This window comes from Typopeltis vanoorti, chromosome 11 (assembly GCF_054136105.1).
Source record: "Typopeltis vanoorti isolate ZY-2024b chromosome 11, IOZ_Tvanoo_1.0, whole genome shotgun sequence".
NCBI lineage: Eukaryota > Metazoa > Arthropoda > Arachnida > Uropygi > Thelyphonidae > Typopeltis > Typopeltis vanoorti.
In genome coordinates, this window is record NC_143559.1 from 137385175 (window position 1) to 137402042 (window position 16868).

Sequence of the window (16868 nt, forward strand, 5' to 3'; positions counted from 1 at the left end):
ATGCCTGTAAGTTTTGACAAGGTTGCACTAACCAATGAATTATTAGTTGTTCTTTAAGAGATACTTGTGGCATGGGAGGTTTCTTTTAATTAACACAAAATGCACAAGTAATTAATACTATTTTTTTAAAGGCCACATATTAGTCTGAATATTACATGCCATCATCCGTGGCAAGGACTAGTCAGTACTGTGTTAAAAAATTACCCTATTAAAAATAGGATATATCATTAGCCTATTAAAAAAAATTCCTTACAATTATGGCAACTCAGAACACATTTCAGGAATTCTTAATATAATTTAGTGGCTACTTTACTTCCTATCATCAAATTATCAGCATTGTTTCCATTGTTGTTACTTCGGACAAACTGGACATTGAGTAGAAATGAGAATAAAAGAACACCAATCTTATATTAGTAACAGTAAATCTGAGAAATGAAATCTGGTTTGGCACTGCACAGATTAGATACAGACCACAATATCCCATAGTCTGAAACACGTTTACTTCATTGATGGCAGTTAAAATTTGGACATTTATTTAAAGAAAGTGTTGAGGACCAGTGCCGGCTCTAGGGGTACTGGCATCCCAATCCAATTTTAAGTTGAGCGCCCTTTACTTTTTTTTTTAAATGCATTTAAAATTTAAAGGTTAAAACATCAAAACACATTTTTATGTAAAATTGCGTACTTTAAAAAATGCAAATATATATTATATTAAGCTCCAATTGGCCAGCACATCTATATACGTCCAGCAAAATCTGAATATGATGCATACTATCTGTTGAAAGAACATAAGTGCAATTTGGCTGCTGTGTCCATTAGAAGGTGCGATAATCCTTCATACGAAGAGAACACTTAACCAAATAATCTCGCAATCATAGCCGTGTCTCAGTTGCCTGTAACAAAAAAACACAGTTCTTTGTTCTATGCTGGGTAACTGGACTCTTGGATAGACTAAAAATATAGAAATTTTTATTATTGTTTCTTCCTTTTATATACATCCTATATATACTGTATATAGTTACCAGAGGTGTACATCAAGGGTCTGTTTTGGGTCCATTGCTGATTAATTTGTATGTAAATGATATTTGGAGAGGTCTGAATGGTGATGTGCAGTTGTTTGCAGATGATGCAAAGTTGGGGAGAGCTATCAGGAGTCGAGCGGATGCTGTAGCTTTGCAAGAGGACTTGAATTAACTGGCTAAATGGGTAAATGAGTGGGGATATCAATTCAATGTTTCAAACATCGTTCCCATTATCCACTGTGTTGTGAAGACAACACAGCAGATAATGGGAATGACGTGGAGGACACTGACTTGTAGAAGTAAGGATGTTATGGTTCCTTTGTATAAGGCTTTGATCAGGCCATGTAAGGATTACTGTGCACAGATCTGGTCACCTGGTTTTCAAAAAGATGAAGATGTGATGGAAAAAGTTCAGAGGCGATTGACTAAGGTGATTTCTGGAAGACAGATTGACAAAATGCAATTTGTAGAAATTGGCAGATAGGAGGAGAAGGGGGGGGGGAGTATGATTGAGACATATATAAGCTGTTAAGAGTTTATTACCAGATTAATGTTGGAGAGGTTTTGCACAGAATGGATGAATATAGCAGGAGAACAAGAGGTCATCCCTGGAAGCTGTAAAAAAAGTCAGTAGTGTGCCCCTGTAACGCAATGCCCCGGGCTTGTCTAGTGCTTCTGCCAGCACTTATACTACACATAGCGAAAATCAACTTGCAGTTTTTGCTAAATGTCATTAAAAGTCACAGTATTTATTACAATATATTTAGTGCATATTCACATTTAATAAACACTAATATTAAAATGTTTTTATTTTATTTTTTCACATCATTTCAGTGCCCCTTGAAGAAGACACCCATCATATATACTGTGCTAAGTCGGCCCTGTTGAGGACATACTTCAAACTGAAATCCGAATGACTGCCCCTAAGATATGGGAAAGTCTTATTTTAATCACACATCAATATTTTTTTTTCAAAAAACAGCCAATGAGTAATTAATACTGCAATATTCACTTAGTTATACCACTGTGATGATGGGGTGATGGAGAAATTGTTGGCGAACATGGCCTAGGCACCAGAAATGACAGAGGAGATCGTCTAGTCCAGTTCTGTCAGGAAGATCTAACAATAGCAAATACTTGGTTTAAACTTCCACCCAGAAAACTGTACACTTGGAAATCACCTCAAGATAACTGACATAACATTGTCAGAAATCAAATTGATTACATACTGATGAATAAAAGATTCCACAGTAGTATAAAGAGTGCAAAGACTTATCCTGGAGCAGATATCTCATCAGACCACAATCCTATAGTTACAGAAATATGTATTAGATTAAAATCAGCTAAAAAATCACAAAAGAAAAAGAAAATTGTTGTAGAAAAACTAAAAGACCCAAAGATAAATAAAAGTGCCAAGACCCTTAACCTGCGATTATAACAGATTAACAGAAGAAAATAAAAGAGTGGAATCTCTTTAGAATAGCTTAAAGAATGTCATCATAACAAGTATTGAAGAAGTAGGTTACGTGGATAATGTAAAAAAACAGGAATGGATGACAAATGAGATTCTCTCTCTTATGGATACAAGAAAAATGTACAAAACAAAGCCCTAGCTAGATATAAAATAGAAAAAAAAATAAAAGAAGATAGGAAAATTGGATTTATGTACTGAGATTGAACTGCTTAGAAGAAACAGTTCATAATTTCAATCTGTATAAGAAAATCAACAAAATGAAAAAAGCAAACAGTGTCATTAAGAGACGAAAGTGGAAAAATAGTTCTAGAAGAAGAGAATAAAGCACAGATTTGGATAAAATATGTAACAGAACTTTTCAATGATACTAGTCTATAAATATAAAAGATAACATTCAAGGACCAGCAATTATGAAATGTGAAATAGAGAATGCTATAAGATCAAGTAAAACAGATAAAGCCAGTAGACCAGATAGTGTGCAAACAGAATTTTTAAAATTACTAGAACCAGAGAACATCAAACTTCTTGAAAACTATTTAATAAAATATATGAAAGTAATGAATTTCCATCAGATTGGCTTAAATCTACATTTATCACTATCCCAAAGAAACCCAAAGCGAATTCCTGTGGCGATTTCTGCCTTATTAGTCTAATATGCCAAACATTAAAAATATTCTTGAAAGTAATTCAGAATCGTATTTATAGAAAAAGTGAAGAAACTAAGTGAAACACAATTCGGCTTTTGGAATGGTTTTGGTACTGAGAGGCCCTTTTCTGTGCCCAAATATTGATAAAAAATGCATAGAAAAACAGAAATCTGTCTTTATGTGTTTCATAGATTTTGAAAAAGCATTTGACAAAGTCAGACACACTAATTTAATAAAAGTCCTTCAACAAATAGGGCTAGATGAACAAGACAAGACTAATAAGAAAACTGTATTGGAATCAGTCAGCTACCATTCAATTAGACAACATTACCACCAGTGATATTAACATCAAAAGAGGAGTGAGACAAGGATGCATGCTCTCACCACTCTTGTTCAACATATACGCAGAGGTAATCTTTAAAAAGGCATTGGAAGAATGTCCAGAGGGAATCACAATAAATGGATTGTTAACAACCTACGATATGCAGATGACACTATGCTAATTACAGATAACATTATGGATCTCCAAAAACTCATTGACAGAGTATACATTGAAAGCCAAAGAATGGGAATAAATATAAACATCAACAAGACAAAATGCATGGTCATCAGCAAACATCCAGCCTCATCAATGAAACTGACACTAAATGAGAAAAATATCGATCAAGTGGCAAGATATAAATATCTTGGTTGCTAGCTTAATGAAAGGTGGGATCCTGAAATAGATATAAAGACAAGGATTGAAGTTGCAAGGCAAGTCCTTCATGAAAATGAGAACATTATTCTGCAATAAAGACCTAAACATGGAAGTCAGATGCCAAATGCTAAGTGTGGTCTATTCTGCTCTATGGAGTTGAAACATGGACATTGAAGGCAACAACCATCAAGAAAACTGAAGCCTTTGAGATGTGGCTATACAGAAGAATGCTAAAGATATCAATGGACAGAAAAAATGACCAATGAAGATGTCTTAAAATCCATTGGCAAAGATCTTGTACAAATAATCAAGAAACGAAAAACATCATATCTTGGATACATTATGAGAAACAGCAAATACCAACTTCTACAAGCTATTTTGGTAGGAAAAATTGATGGCAAAAGAACTAGAGGAAGAAAAAAAATATGGTTTGACAACATCAAGAGGTGGACAGGAAAGAGCAGCGCACAACTGCTCTGATTAACACAAGAACGCAGTTTGTTCGCCAAGATGGTTTCTGACCTTCAATAGAAGATAGCACCATAAGAAGAAGATACCAATGTACTGTTTTATGTATAACATCACTTGGCTGTATCCCTTGAACACACAGGGATACAGCCAAGAATACCTTGAGGCATAGGAGTGACCATTCTATCCTCGTATTTCGGTTACGAAATCCAAGCATGCTTGGAAGGTTGTGGGCCTTAAAGGCATGTTAAAGCCATTGGGATAGATGGGATAGATCACATGGCTCTTACTTTTTTTTTCCCCCAAATCCATCAAATATTTGCATTCTACCAGTAAAGAACTTAGCATCCATCTAAAAAAAAAAAAGGCTAGTAAAAACATACATATGGAGCATTGCATTATATGGTTGTGAGGCCTGGATGTTAACAAAACAAGACATTAAAAAGTTGGAGGCATTTGAACTTTGGTGCTGGAGAAAGATGATGAAAATTAGTTGGACAGAAAGGAAGTTCTAAATATAGTTCATGAAGAGCGGTCACTAATGAACCACATCAATGAGAGAAGAAAAAGCCTAATTGGACACTGTTGTGTCGGAAAAAGAGCTGACTCACTATTTGTAAGCCATCTTGTTTCCGACCCAACACAGAGTGACGATTAGACCTAAGGATAAGGACATGCTTATGCCTCCAGAGAAAGGGCTAAGAGAGTATTGTATATATGTTCACTCAAAAGTGTATCAAACCGACTGAGATTGTTAATATTAAATAAACTTAGGAAATCTGTATTTAGAATTAATAATGTCTGTGTAAAATAAGCAAAGGGAAATTGTGTCTCAGGACCGAAATTGTTATTATTAATTGTGCATAAGAGATCTATGTATTAGAACCATGTCAAAACAGTTCAGAGTTGGGGTGACTAATCGGCCGCAGCTAAGAGTATGACGTAGTCATCGAGAGAGGGTGCTCGCATTTGTAACATAAGGCGTGGTGCGAGACTCAAACGCTCTCTCGTTTTCTGTTCCTGTCCAATCCTGGATATCTACGGAAGTTTGTCGCCGGTGCCCAGCAACAATCTCCTGGTTGCTGTTGTACCGAGTCGAATAAAGCCACCAAATGAATGAAGTCAGAATTCCAGTAAAGAGCCGTTGGTAAGCTACGCCAACGTGAAGTCAGCGAAGGGCAACCTTCGAAGATAGTGGAAGTAAGTCGCTGATGCCACAGAAACACATGGTGAGAAAATATGGAAGTGAAAGCATGGAGGGAAGTCACAGAAACCCCATGAAAAGAACAAGATGGTAATGTACAAATTTTCATACTCATTATAGAATTGTAATCGAAAAAGGAATAGGAGCCAAGGATTGATCTGTTTGTGTCAAATAAGCTGGTGCCACTCTAAGCTTGTGCTGAGAAAGGAACCTAACCTTTGAACTGTTTGTCAGGAAGAAGCTATATGATATATTGTTAAATATTAGCCTGAATTTTAATTAAGTTGTGGGGGGATAGAGCTTGTGCATGAATTAGAATATTTTTCCATGTTAAAATACAAGACAGAATGCGTCTGACATACTTTGTATATAACTGTGCTTAGAAAATGAGCACTGAGTAACCCTGTATGGAATAATAGAGTCTGAACATAATAATATAACTGAGATATAGGAATGTTTCGTTTAAACATAAGAATTGAAATTTTGGATATCTTAAACTAAAGAGGGGGAGGGGAGTTCAGACTCTCTAGCATTGAAATTATTACTTAAAGTGTATCTATGCAAGTGTATATAATAAATGTATTTCTTTATATCAAAGTTCATGAGTCTGTTGTCTCTGAGATTGAATTACCACTTATAAAACTTTCGGACCTGTATGAGTGAAGGGGGGGAGCAATTTACGTAAGAAAGAAAAAGGGGGAGCACACTCGCACATCATGTGATCCCTTTGTTGCTAAGCGTTACTTATTTGAGTATCAGAATTTAGTTGCCGGCTGGCGCAGTCATTCAAAACAAAATATAAATTTGTCAGCAGTGAAATAACTGATATGCATGAGAGATAAATAATACATATAGAATAATATAACATAAGAATAAAAGTAAAAAGGTGACGAGGCGGCGACGTAACAACACCATTTGAAGCATGGGAGACCGATTACAGAAATAATGGAGGAGACTAGAAGGAAAGAGGCCACAAGGCAGACCAAGAATTTCATATATATAAATAACAATGATGCTAACTGGTGCTAAGAGTTATGAAGAAATAAAATGGGGGTCACAAGACAGGATGTTATGATGTGCTGCTATAATTACCAATCTTTGGATTGATGCACCAAAGAAGAACCTTGCAATCAACAATCGTTGTCACTGATGATGGCCTCAAATAAATAGTATTACTTTTTTCTTTGTGTTTTTCGTGTTAAAAGAATATGCAATGTGAAGAAAAGAAAGATTCACTGCATAGTCAATTTATTTAATTTTAGTTTTATTTGAATTACTACTTTTACAAACTGGTATTCATTCTAATCAACTAATCTGTATTTTTTCTAATTGGTTTGTCTACCTTGCAATAACTACTGATCCACTATTTAGCTGGCTTATCAAAAAAAAAGTTTGCCTAATTTAGTTTTTTTCTCCAGCATTTTATAAACTGGGTAACAAAACGCATAAAGTTTAGATTTAGTCTTCATACATGTGAGATTGTCACTTATTGATAAAGCTAATGAAGCATACTGAAAACAGAAATAAATTACATTTTTGAATTTCTTCTGTTGTACACTAAGCAAACAACAAAACACAATAATCCCTTTAAATGCATCTACCATATATATATATATCATTTCCACACACAGCATTTAATGACTATAAGACCATATTAAAATATTAAGAATTATAAAAAAAAAATACAAAAAAAGAGCAATTAATTTTCAAAGATAACAGTAATGGAAATTACTTAAAAACATGATCATGCACTAGTGAAACTTAATTTTCTGGTATACAGGTGATGTAATTTTAATTACTCTCCAAGAATGTTCACTGTAGTTTTATGTTTCTGAAGGTCTCTGGAATTAGGCACATTCCAAATTTATCATAGGAAGGAAAATCAAATTGCACTTTTAATTACAGAAAAAAATATCCATGAGTTTTTTTTCCCACATGTTTAAATGAGAATATTAAATCTGAAATTTTAAAGTCAACACAAAATACTTTCAAATGAAGTTTTTCATTAAGTGTGACAAGGAATTTTGGATTTTTTTTTTTGTCATGGATATTGAAATTGTCAACTGTTTGCATAATTTATTGAAATCAAGAATAATTACAGAATTAAAAAAATGCTGCTACTTAGCATTTTAGAATGCTACATGGCATGGAACTAACAATATCAAACTACAGCTCTTCAAGTGTTTTCTTCTTCAATGTTTACATCTATACATTATTCCTTGCTCATTCACAAATTTGGTATCAGTTTTAACTGAACAATATCAAATTCATTTACAGAACGTTATTTTCACAGACTACATCAAATATATTCATGATATCTTGCTATAATAATGGTATAGCACAAGATGGACACAACTGCATGAAATTTAATATAAATAAAAAAAAAGAAGCAAACTATTTGTGATATTGGTTATCCTTAATTTTTTATGTTCATTTACAAGCATGTCATTAAAAATGTAAGTTACTTCAAAATGACATTAACCTGTTACAACTACTACAGTGATCTCTCAATTATTTGACCTTTAAAATAAAATAAACTCATCAATTAATCAATCATTGGAATAGCATCATGTAATTGTACCTTCAGTTATTCAATATACTTTAAACAAATTTCTCTTCTGCTATTGCTTGATAATTGAAGGATTATTGTACTACTATCTATATAACAGATTAAAGGTTAAATATAAAGATAAGAAATAAGCATGAGCCAATGGTAACAAAAATGAAGGAGCCGTGATTCCTTTACTAATGAAATATAATGTGTAAATGTGTAATGTATCTAAAAAACCTTATAGAGATGTTATCAAATTTCTTCAAACATCAGTAAATGTACTTTGGCTTTGTTCAACATATTTCACTGTATGCATAATTTATTAAGTTTTTCTTATCACATCCAACTAGAAAATTCACTATTTTAATCTCTGAACTACATCACTAAAAACACTTTCAAGATGATCTCATAGGTACAGAAATAGAAGATTTCTGTACCTATGTGCGATTGTTGATTTATTCGCAATGACAAACACACTTTAAATCTACATAAAAAAAAAAAAGCTTACAAAAGACAGCAAATTTTATTATCCATTCCATTACTGCTACCAACAAAATGAAGAATTTTAACAGAGATTAGCAAAGTTATATGAAATTGGAACAGTCTGGGAAATTAGATTACTTCAACTTCGCCACTAACATTAACAATCCTGGAATAATTTGATCCAATAAGGACTTTCTTGCTTAATTAAAAATTATAATACAGCATGCAAAATGAATCATCATTAAAAAAAAAGTTCTCTACATATTCAAAGAATTTGGACCAATTATATTCAGAGAGATCCAACTTACTCTGTCAGTGAGAGAAGGGAAATGAAATATTTAATCTGCATATATTAATTATGTTTAAATGTTTCAGCAGAAGAAAAAACGTTTAGTAAATTTAAATAGAAACAATTAGAGAAAACACGAATTTTTTAAGTGATGTTCTGTGCAATCCTATTCTGTTATTCAGCAAAGAGTTAAAAAATAAATAATTGAAAAACAAATGTTACAACATTAAATTGTTTTACGATCTTTCAATCAGTTAACAATGACTAAAGGGTATATGAATTTAATAAATGCTGATAAGCATTGACATCAGTTACTGAAATAATTTATAATTCTACAATATACATAAAAACATGATACAAAACATAACATTCCCCATAAATACTAATGGAATTTCTTATTACTTAAGGATGTAAAATCTAGTAAGCAAATCTCAGTGATCTCATGTCTAATTCCAACCATTTCCTCCTTTTATTCATATTCCAGGTTTGCTATTTATGAATACCTATCAATAATTAAGTGCAAAAACTTTTAATTTATTTATTATATAGCTATATAAATATGTGATATATTTTTACTCAACAGTTTACACAGCTTCCTGCTAGAAGATTACACTATCTGAGAAGTATGAAAATTATTTCCTGCTTAATTGTAGGTTTGTTTTATTTGGCTATGAAGTAATTATACTAAACAAAAAATTATATTATTGTTTAAATCCTAGGTGTGAGGAAACAAAGCTGGTGTGTAAAGAACAAAGCCAGTAAAGGATTAAAGCAAGAATATAATTTTATGTCTAGTAGAGTTTAATTCTTAGTTAATGTTCTTTCTTTATTTTGTTTTAGTTATATTAGTCCTCATCATTTTCAGATTTCTAGTATAAATTTATACCTAGTTTACTCTTCTGACTGGGAAATTAATTATACCAATTTATTGTGTACAAATGCAGAAACTATTCAAAATAATCTAATAAGAAACCTAATTATTAATTTTAGAGTAAATATCATGACTAAAAGATTATATATAATAATATATATAAATCCATTTTTATGCATGTTAAACCAATTATCACATTTTTATAGTTCATAATATAATTTAGATATTTAAAAAAATTACTTGCACATATCATCCATATTTTAATACTGATATTTCCATTTTTCCATATTAATGATTAACCTTTTTAATTTTTTTTTTTTTTTGAAATTCAGAAATCTTAGCATAACTACAGGAAGCGGGAGGGGTAATAATTTCCCAGTCAGATAAAAGCACACTTGATGAACGGAAACAATATACTTTATAAAGTACATTTTATCTAGCTAACCACTTGTGCACAAATGCTCTGTTTTACATTACCTGCTTTTCCAGTTAGAATTAAGTTAAATGATTTCTTACTATATTTTTTATAAACTAACAGACTAATTGATTTTCATTTGAAACCATTTACATATATATTAGCGCTAATTCAATACCAGACAGTGGCTGATTCTTTTAAAGTATATTGTTCAGGATAAACGTTTTTATCATAAAAATGACTAAGCTAAAATTTAAGTGCAAATAACAAAATAGATGGAACGTTCCTGTCTGGAGGATATTACTGACGAACATATTAATGATCAAGATGATTGAGGATAAATACTGTAGTGATGCACTGTTAAAGTTTTTATTATATAAGGTTATTTCATGCACATTGCAAAAAGAAAAAGTATGAAGTTTATGTATTTTTAGATTATGAAATACATGTAAACATTTTTTTTTTCTACCAGATATAAAGTCACATGATGAAAGGCATTATTTACTGATTACTTTAAACCTTTTTTTTTTTATCAGCTGTTTAAATTTTTAATTTTACATTTGTTGGCTATACTTATTTTTTTCCCCCCATTCCCTTTAGTTCTAAATGATTATTTTCAAGAAATGATTATATTTAGCAAAAGCACTAAACATAATTTTCCAGCTTCTCATACAGACTCCATCGTGTAATATATTCTCACACCATTAATGCTGTTAACAGTTCCTTATCATGTATTCTTTAAGAAAGCTTACCTTGGTTTAACTAGGTAACCTCCAATCCTGAACTAACAAGAGCTCTTTCTCTGATGGATACTTAAAACAATATTGGATGTAAGTAATGAAATAAGAAACTTACGAGAAATCTTGACTAATTTTTAGCCGTAATAAGTAGAACATTCTGTTAATGTGTTAAACACCTTAACTGAATAACCACATGGCCAATTAGTCAAATTTCCATTTTCAATAAATGATCAACACTTCATTAAAACAGAGAAGGCAGATATGCCTTCAACAAGAAAGCACCCTCTCTTGCTAAAGATTTAATAGAAATCATGGGAGGAGCCCAGAAGTAAGGTGGTAACATGGTATTTGCTCAACTCCAAAGCAATGCCAAATGAGATTTGCTTTCTCTCTTTCTAATTGGAGAGCCACTTTTCATTAAGTGACCCCAGAACTGAAGAGGCACTCAAGCAGTGTGGGTCTGCTCTTCTCTCCCATTATGAATGGAAGCTTTTTTTTTTCTTCACTTCTTCTAGTAAGTCAGAAGAACTGTATTATCGAACTACCTCTTGCTCAGCAATGTTGTAAACACCTTTCAACATTTTGCATAGGTCAAATGGTATAGGCTCCTTTGGTGGTAAATAGGCCCCTTGATCTCCTTCATATACAAAGCTGTAGATGAAATTAAGGATTTAATAATGCTCGTATACACAAAAAATACTGTTATAGATTTTATAAAAAGCAAAGCTTAATTCATTTTACAAAATCATTAATTTACATTAATATTGTCAACAATGTGCTTATGTATGCCAAACAAAATACAATTCTTCCATCTCTTAATAATATAATTACACAAACATATCAAAATAATTTTCTAGTATAGAGTGGTGAAGTCATGAAAGGGTTTAATATGTGAATAACTTTTTTGGTTATTAATATTTTCATTTTATTTTTATTTTTAGGTATTCTAAGGAAAATCTGGGAAATTAATCAAATGAAAAAGTTCAAAAAACAATGAACCAGATCTTTGTGAATAATTTTGCAAAAAATCTGCAATTAAATGGCCATCACATTCTCCAGATCCAGACTCTCGACTTTTTCCTATAGGGAAGAAGGATATGTGAACAAGCCCCACACAATTCAGCAGCTGAAGGAGAACATTTGTACAGAAATTAGGGTGCTGTAGCCAGAAACATTAACACTGTAATGGAACATGCCATAGAAAGGGTTTGTCTTTGTGAAGCCAAACATGGGAGGAATTTACATGATGTAGTCTTTCATAACTAATAAACAAAAATCTCCAGAATTTCAATATAACAAAAAAATAAATAAATAAATAAATAAAAATAATTAATAAGTTATTAAACGTTTAAATCCCTTTGTGAATAATATGGGCCACTCTGTATTTCAGAAGAAAGAGAAAGAAAGTTGTCCTCTAGATATGGCATATATGCTTTATCCCAATCAATGTTGTTGTGTCCTGAATGATCAAAATTTGGATAAAAGATTAATTCATTCAGGATCTAACAATTCTAAATTGTAGGCAGAGAAACTTGTACTTTGGCAAGGAAATAAAAATGTATTATAACTGTAAAGCAGAACTGAAGAAATATTTAATTTAGAAATGCAAAACTTAACCTATTTTGCACAGAGTCAAAAGGGGAATTTATGTAAAATTATAGTTAAATTAGAATATCCCATTCTATGTAGTATATGAGAGCAAGTTGAATGTAGGCTGAGGTCCAAAGGTCACGCTTTAGCCATCCAGTATAACTTATGGCCTATGGGAAGGAGAATTTATATGGAAAGCGAAGCTTGAACACATTCTTGGAAAAATGCTACGTGCAATAGATAAGTGCCATGCGGTAAAAAACGTAGCGAGAGAGGGCGCCAAAGGAGGTGGTATAAAAGGGTTTTGTCCCCCTCTCTCGAGGTCTTTTGGTTCCTGTTTCCTGCACTCTTGGACGCTGGCTCTCCCTCCGCCATCGGGGGTGATTCCCGATTGGCCGTAGAAGTCATGAGTCATCTACTGTAGCTTGCGAGTTAAGGCTAGCTAACTTTTCATAGCAGAGTAACTAAGCAATATCGAGTGACCGATAATACAGATGAATGCCAGCAGTACCAGAGAGAGACTAGAGCGGCACATCGCCTTATGGACTCGGGGAGACGAGGCTGTGCAGTCATCGTAAATGACCCCGTGGACGATAGCCTACAAAATTGCCTTGATGTCTAGACAAGGCTGCTGATAGAACAGATAGTCATTCCATGGGATGGTAATGTAGAATGTTTAAGTCTTATTTCCAGTTAGAGATATGAATGGACTTTATATGTTAATTTATGTGTGGACATTTGATACAGAACTTTAGAGATTACCACATTTGGCAGTGACCTGTCCCTATTTGAAGAAAGTCTCCCAAGAAGGGATCTGTATGTGAATTAAATGGGATATATTGTGAGATATGATTAATGACTTGAAAGTGATAATCTAATAATTTAAGCTAGCAATTTGTACATTTTATGGATAAGTCTGTGGAGCAAGTTATTATCATGTACTATTGTGTTAGTAGTGATATCTAAATTTTACTAGGAAGGTGATTAAGTTAACCATGTGTTTGATTATATTTCTCATGTGTAATTCTTAGACCTCAATAAATATGTCTTATTTCATTTACCTGAAATCAGCCTGTCATATGAATTTGAATTGCCACTCAAAAAAATTACAGAACCTAGTGGGAGGGACACAGGATTATAATTGAAATTTACGGGCCATGATTGCATGCAAAGGCAAAGTAAAATAACTTTGCCTTTGCATGCAGTTGTGGCCCATAAATTCCAATTATAATCCTGTGTCCCTCCCACTAGGTTCTGTAATTTTTTTGAGTGGCAATTGAAATTCATAACTGAATTAGTGAGTAGAATAAGTTAAGTAAGAGTGTTAGAACATCCATTACTGTGTATTCTTCAGACAGAGCAACCTTGGATAAGAGTCTCATCTATCCTATGGTATTGACTGGCACAGCATAATAGAAATTCGTCAATATTTAACAGGGAGACTGTCTCAGAAGATAAAATTAAGGGCTTTGTCACAAACTTAGACAATGCCTCTAATGAATGAAAGAAATACACGTGACTAAACTTAGGAACGGCCCGAAATCATAGCTTGCTTAAGGAAAAGAGAGTGATAGTTGAATTACTGATTTTGATTGACATATTATTACAGAGGGCAGAAGGGAAATAACTGTATGAGTGAGAAGTAAAAACATTAAAGTAAAAAACGAGAAAAAGTAATGATATAACAATGTCATAATATGTATTGAAATCCAGATCTGATCTTTCTCATTGGATTAAAAATTCTGCACCATTATTTTTCTCACATGAATTGTTTAACAAAAACTAAGGACCCATCTTAAGTGATATTTCAAAATCACTGATTGCTGCACATACATAACTAATTTTTCAGCTAATCATCTTCAAATCATCTTCATTCATTTTCTAACATCGGTTAGAAAACGAATGATTTGTGTCACACTTCCCTATCTCCTTGTGTTTTGATTGTTTATACTACAGTGGTTTCTTCCAGCCTTTCTGTTAATTTATATTTTTCAGCTAATTAAAGCTGATAAAGACAATACCACTATAGTCTTATAGATGCTAAACCATCGGAATGATCGGAAAATGAATTTGCTGCTTTGTGATTGCAATACATACTCTCAGCTTAATGATCCTACCAAAAGTCAGTTAAAAAAACTCAACTTATTGGATGAAACAAAATCTACAGATCAAGAAACCATCAAAAGACTCAAAAACATACCATGCAAGACCTCTTAGAATATATGGTTCACCAAAATTACATAAAAGTAACTGTCCGCTTAGACCTATTGTGGATTCTATAGGAAATCTTGATATAAAATATCAAGATTTCTGTCTAACCTTCTCTATCCCATCACAGGCCACTCAGCTTCGATAAAAATTTCGACAGAATTTCATACAAGAATAAAACACATTAAACTAATAGATAGACATGTTAATAAGCTTTGACATTGTCTCTCTCTCTTCATTAATATCTCTCACAAAGAGACAATAGAACTGTTAACCTAAAAATTTCTACCAGACATAGTGGAATTATTCAAATTTGAAATCACATCAGGTTACTTCACATGGAAAGATAAAATATATACAAAGAGGAAGGAACAGCAATGGGCTCACCCTTATCACCAAACTTAGCCAACTTTTTCTTGAACACTTAGAATATAAAATTTTCACTCTCGACCCAAAACCAACAATTTGGCTATGTCATGTTGATGATGTCTTTACAGCTTGGAGTCACACAGAACCTGAACTCTACCCATTTCTACAAAAAAAAATCAACATGCCTGCATTCTCGTATCAGCTTCACACTAGAAAAATAATCATCAAAAAGTATTTTGTTTCTTGATGTACACATCTAGCATAAACAAGATGGATCCATTTCCACTTCTGTCTACCAAAAACCAACTTTTTCAAGTCATTATATCCATAATACGTCAGTTTCATCCATCTCAAAAATATGGCATCATAAAATCATTAGTATACAGAGTACAAATGTTTTGTTCTTCTGAAGAATCTCCAAAACAAGAATGGGAAATTATCAAAGAAACAGCCTTACTAAATGGATAAAATATAACAACCCAAAAAATAATTAACCACTCTCCTACAAATCAACCCAGACAAGAAGCCCACAGGACTCTCATACCATATATTAAAGGAATCTCTGAATGTTTGGCAAAAATTATTAAAAAAATATCAACTCATTGCTACTTACAAATCCATCAACCAAATTCACAACTTGTTACCTTCTCCAAAAGACAAACTCTCACCAATGATGCTACCTGGTGTATACGAAGTACCATGTTTGTGTAACTCGTCTTACTTTGGACAAACAGGGAGATCTATAAATAAACGTATCTCTGAATATCAAGACACACCCGCCTTGTCAAACCTCACAAATCTGGCCTTGCACAACAAAGAATTGAAAATGCTAACCACAAGATTCAATGGCAAAATGCTAAGCTACTACAGATCTATATATAAACATGAGCCTTTATATAAAGTAAGTGCTGAAGCCTTACTTCATAGACCTAATCTTAATCGGAATGACTGTTCACTATTCCAAGAGTTTGAAAAATAGTTATCCTCAATTGTATTAAATAATTATCTGCTATATTTTAATTTAATTTAATTAATTTCAGTCCAATAGTGTTAATCCATAAACATGCAACTGTACATGTGCACTATTGTTTTTTGAATCCAATTCCTACTGTTGTTCGATAGTGGCACTGATGATGTCTTATAATATATAAGATGAAATATTTACATAATAAACAAGTTATTTACTGTGGCATATGTGTTATTCTATAGTTATGGATAGACCACAGGTTTCACTATATATATAAAATACAAAGAAAGTCAAAAGGTGTCACACATTATTACTAAAATACCCTGGATTAGAGATAGATGTCAAAAGCTTTACATTTGGTAATACTATAAATTAAAGATGCCAAGAAATTATATTCTTGGTTTAATCATTTATCCAAGTGTAAGCAAAGTAAGTGTATATTGAAATATGACTTCTGCATTACTTCAACCTTGGTATCACACTTTTGGGTCTGGTTCCCACTGATGAGACCTCAATAAAGGTCAAAACAGTAGTGGGCCCTTTCCTTAATGATTAGCATTATACATGTCCATAAGGATATATGTACTTGGATAAAGGATTAAACCAAGAATATAATTTCTTGGCATCTTTAATTTAAGTGATGGTGAGTGGTATTTATGTTAGTGTTAATGCGATGGGTGTAAGTAAAGTAGATGTAAAAGTAAATTTTTAATGAGGAGATTCTTGCATAGTTTGTATTTAGTGATTAATTGGTTGTGTCATGTTGTGCATTTTTTTTTACTGGAATTAGTTTAATGAGGAAAGCTCTTTTGTCCAGTCTGCTTAACATAATATGGCCTTGAGAGTGTCTCCAATATACCACTATTTGGACTC

At 32.6% G+C, this 16868-nt stretch overlaps 1 protein-coding gene across 2 annotated transcripts in view; it reads right to left on the reverse strand.

Annotated features, from left to right (window-relative positions):
• Window positions 1–6759: 6759 nt before the first annotated feature.
• Window positions 6760–16868, reverse strand: part of LOC150102101 (nonsense-mediated mRNA decay factor SMG8) — a 384051-nt gene continuing 373942 nt past the window's right edge. For both annotated transcript variants that reach the window (XM_090399980.1, XM_090399979.1), the window contains one exon: window positions 6760–11512. In XM_090399980.1, coding sequence (XP_090256106.1) covers window positions 11395–11512 — 118 coding nt within the window. In that variant the 3' untranslated portion in view covers window positions 6760–11394. The remainder of the gene's footprint in view (window positions 11513–16868) is intronic.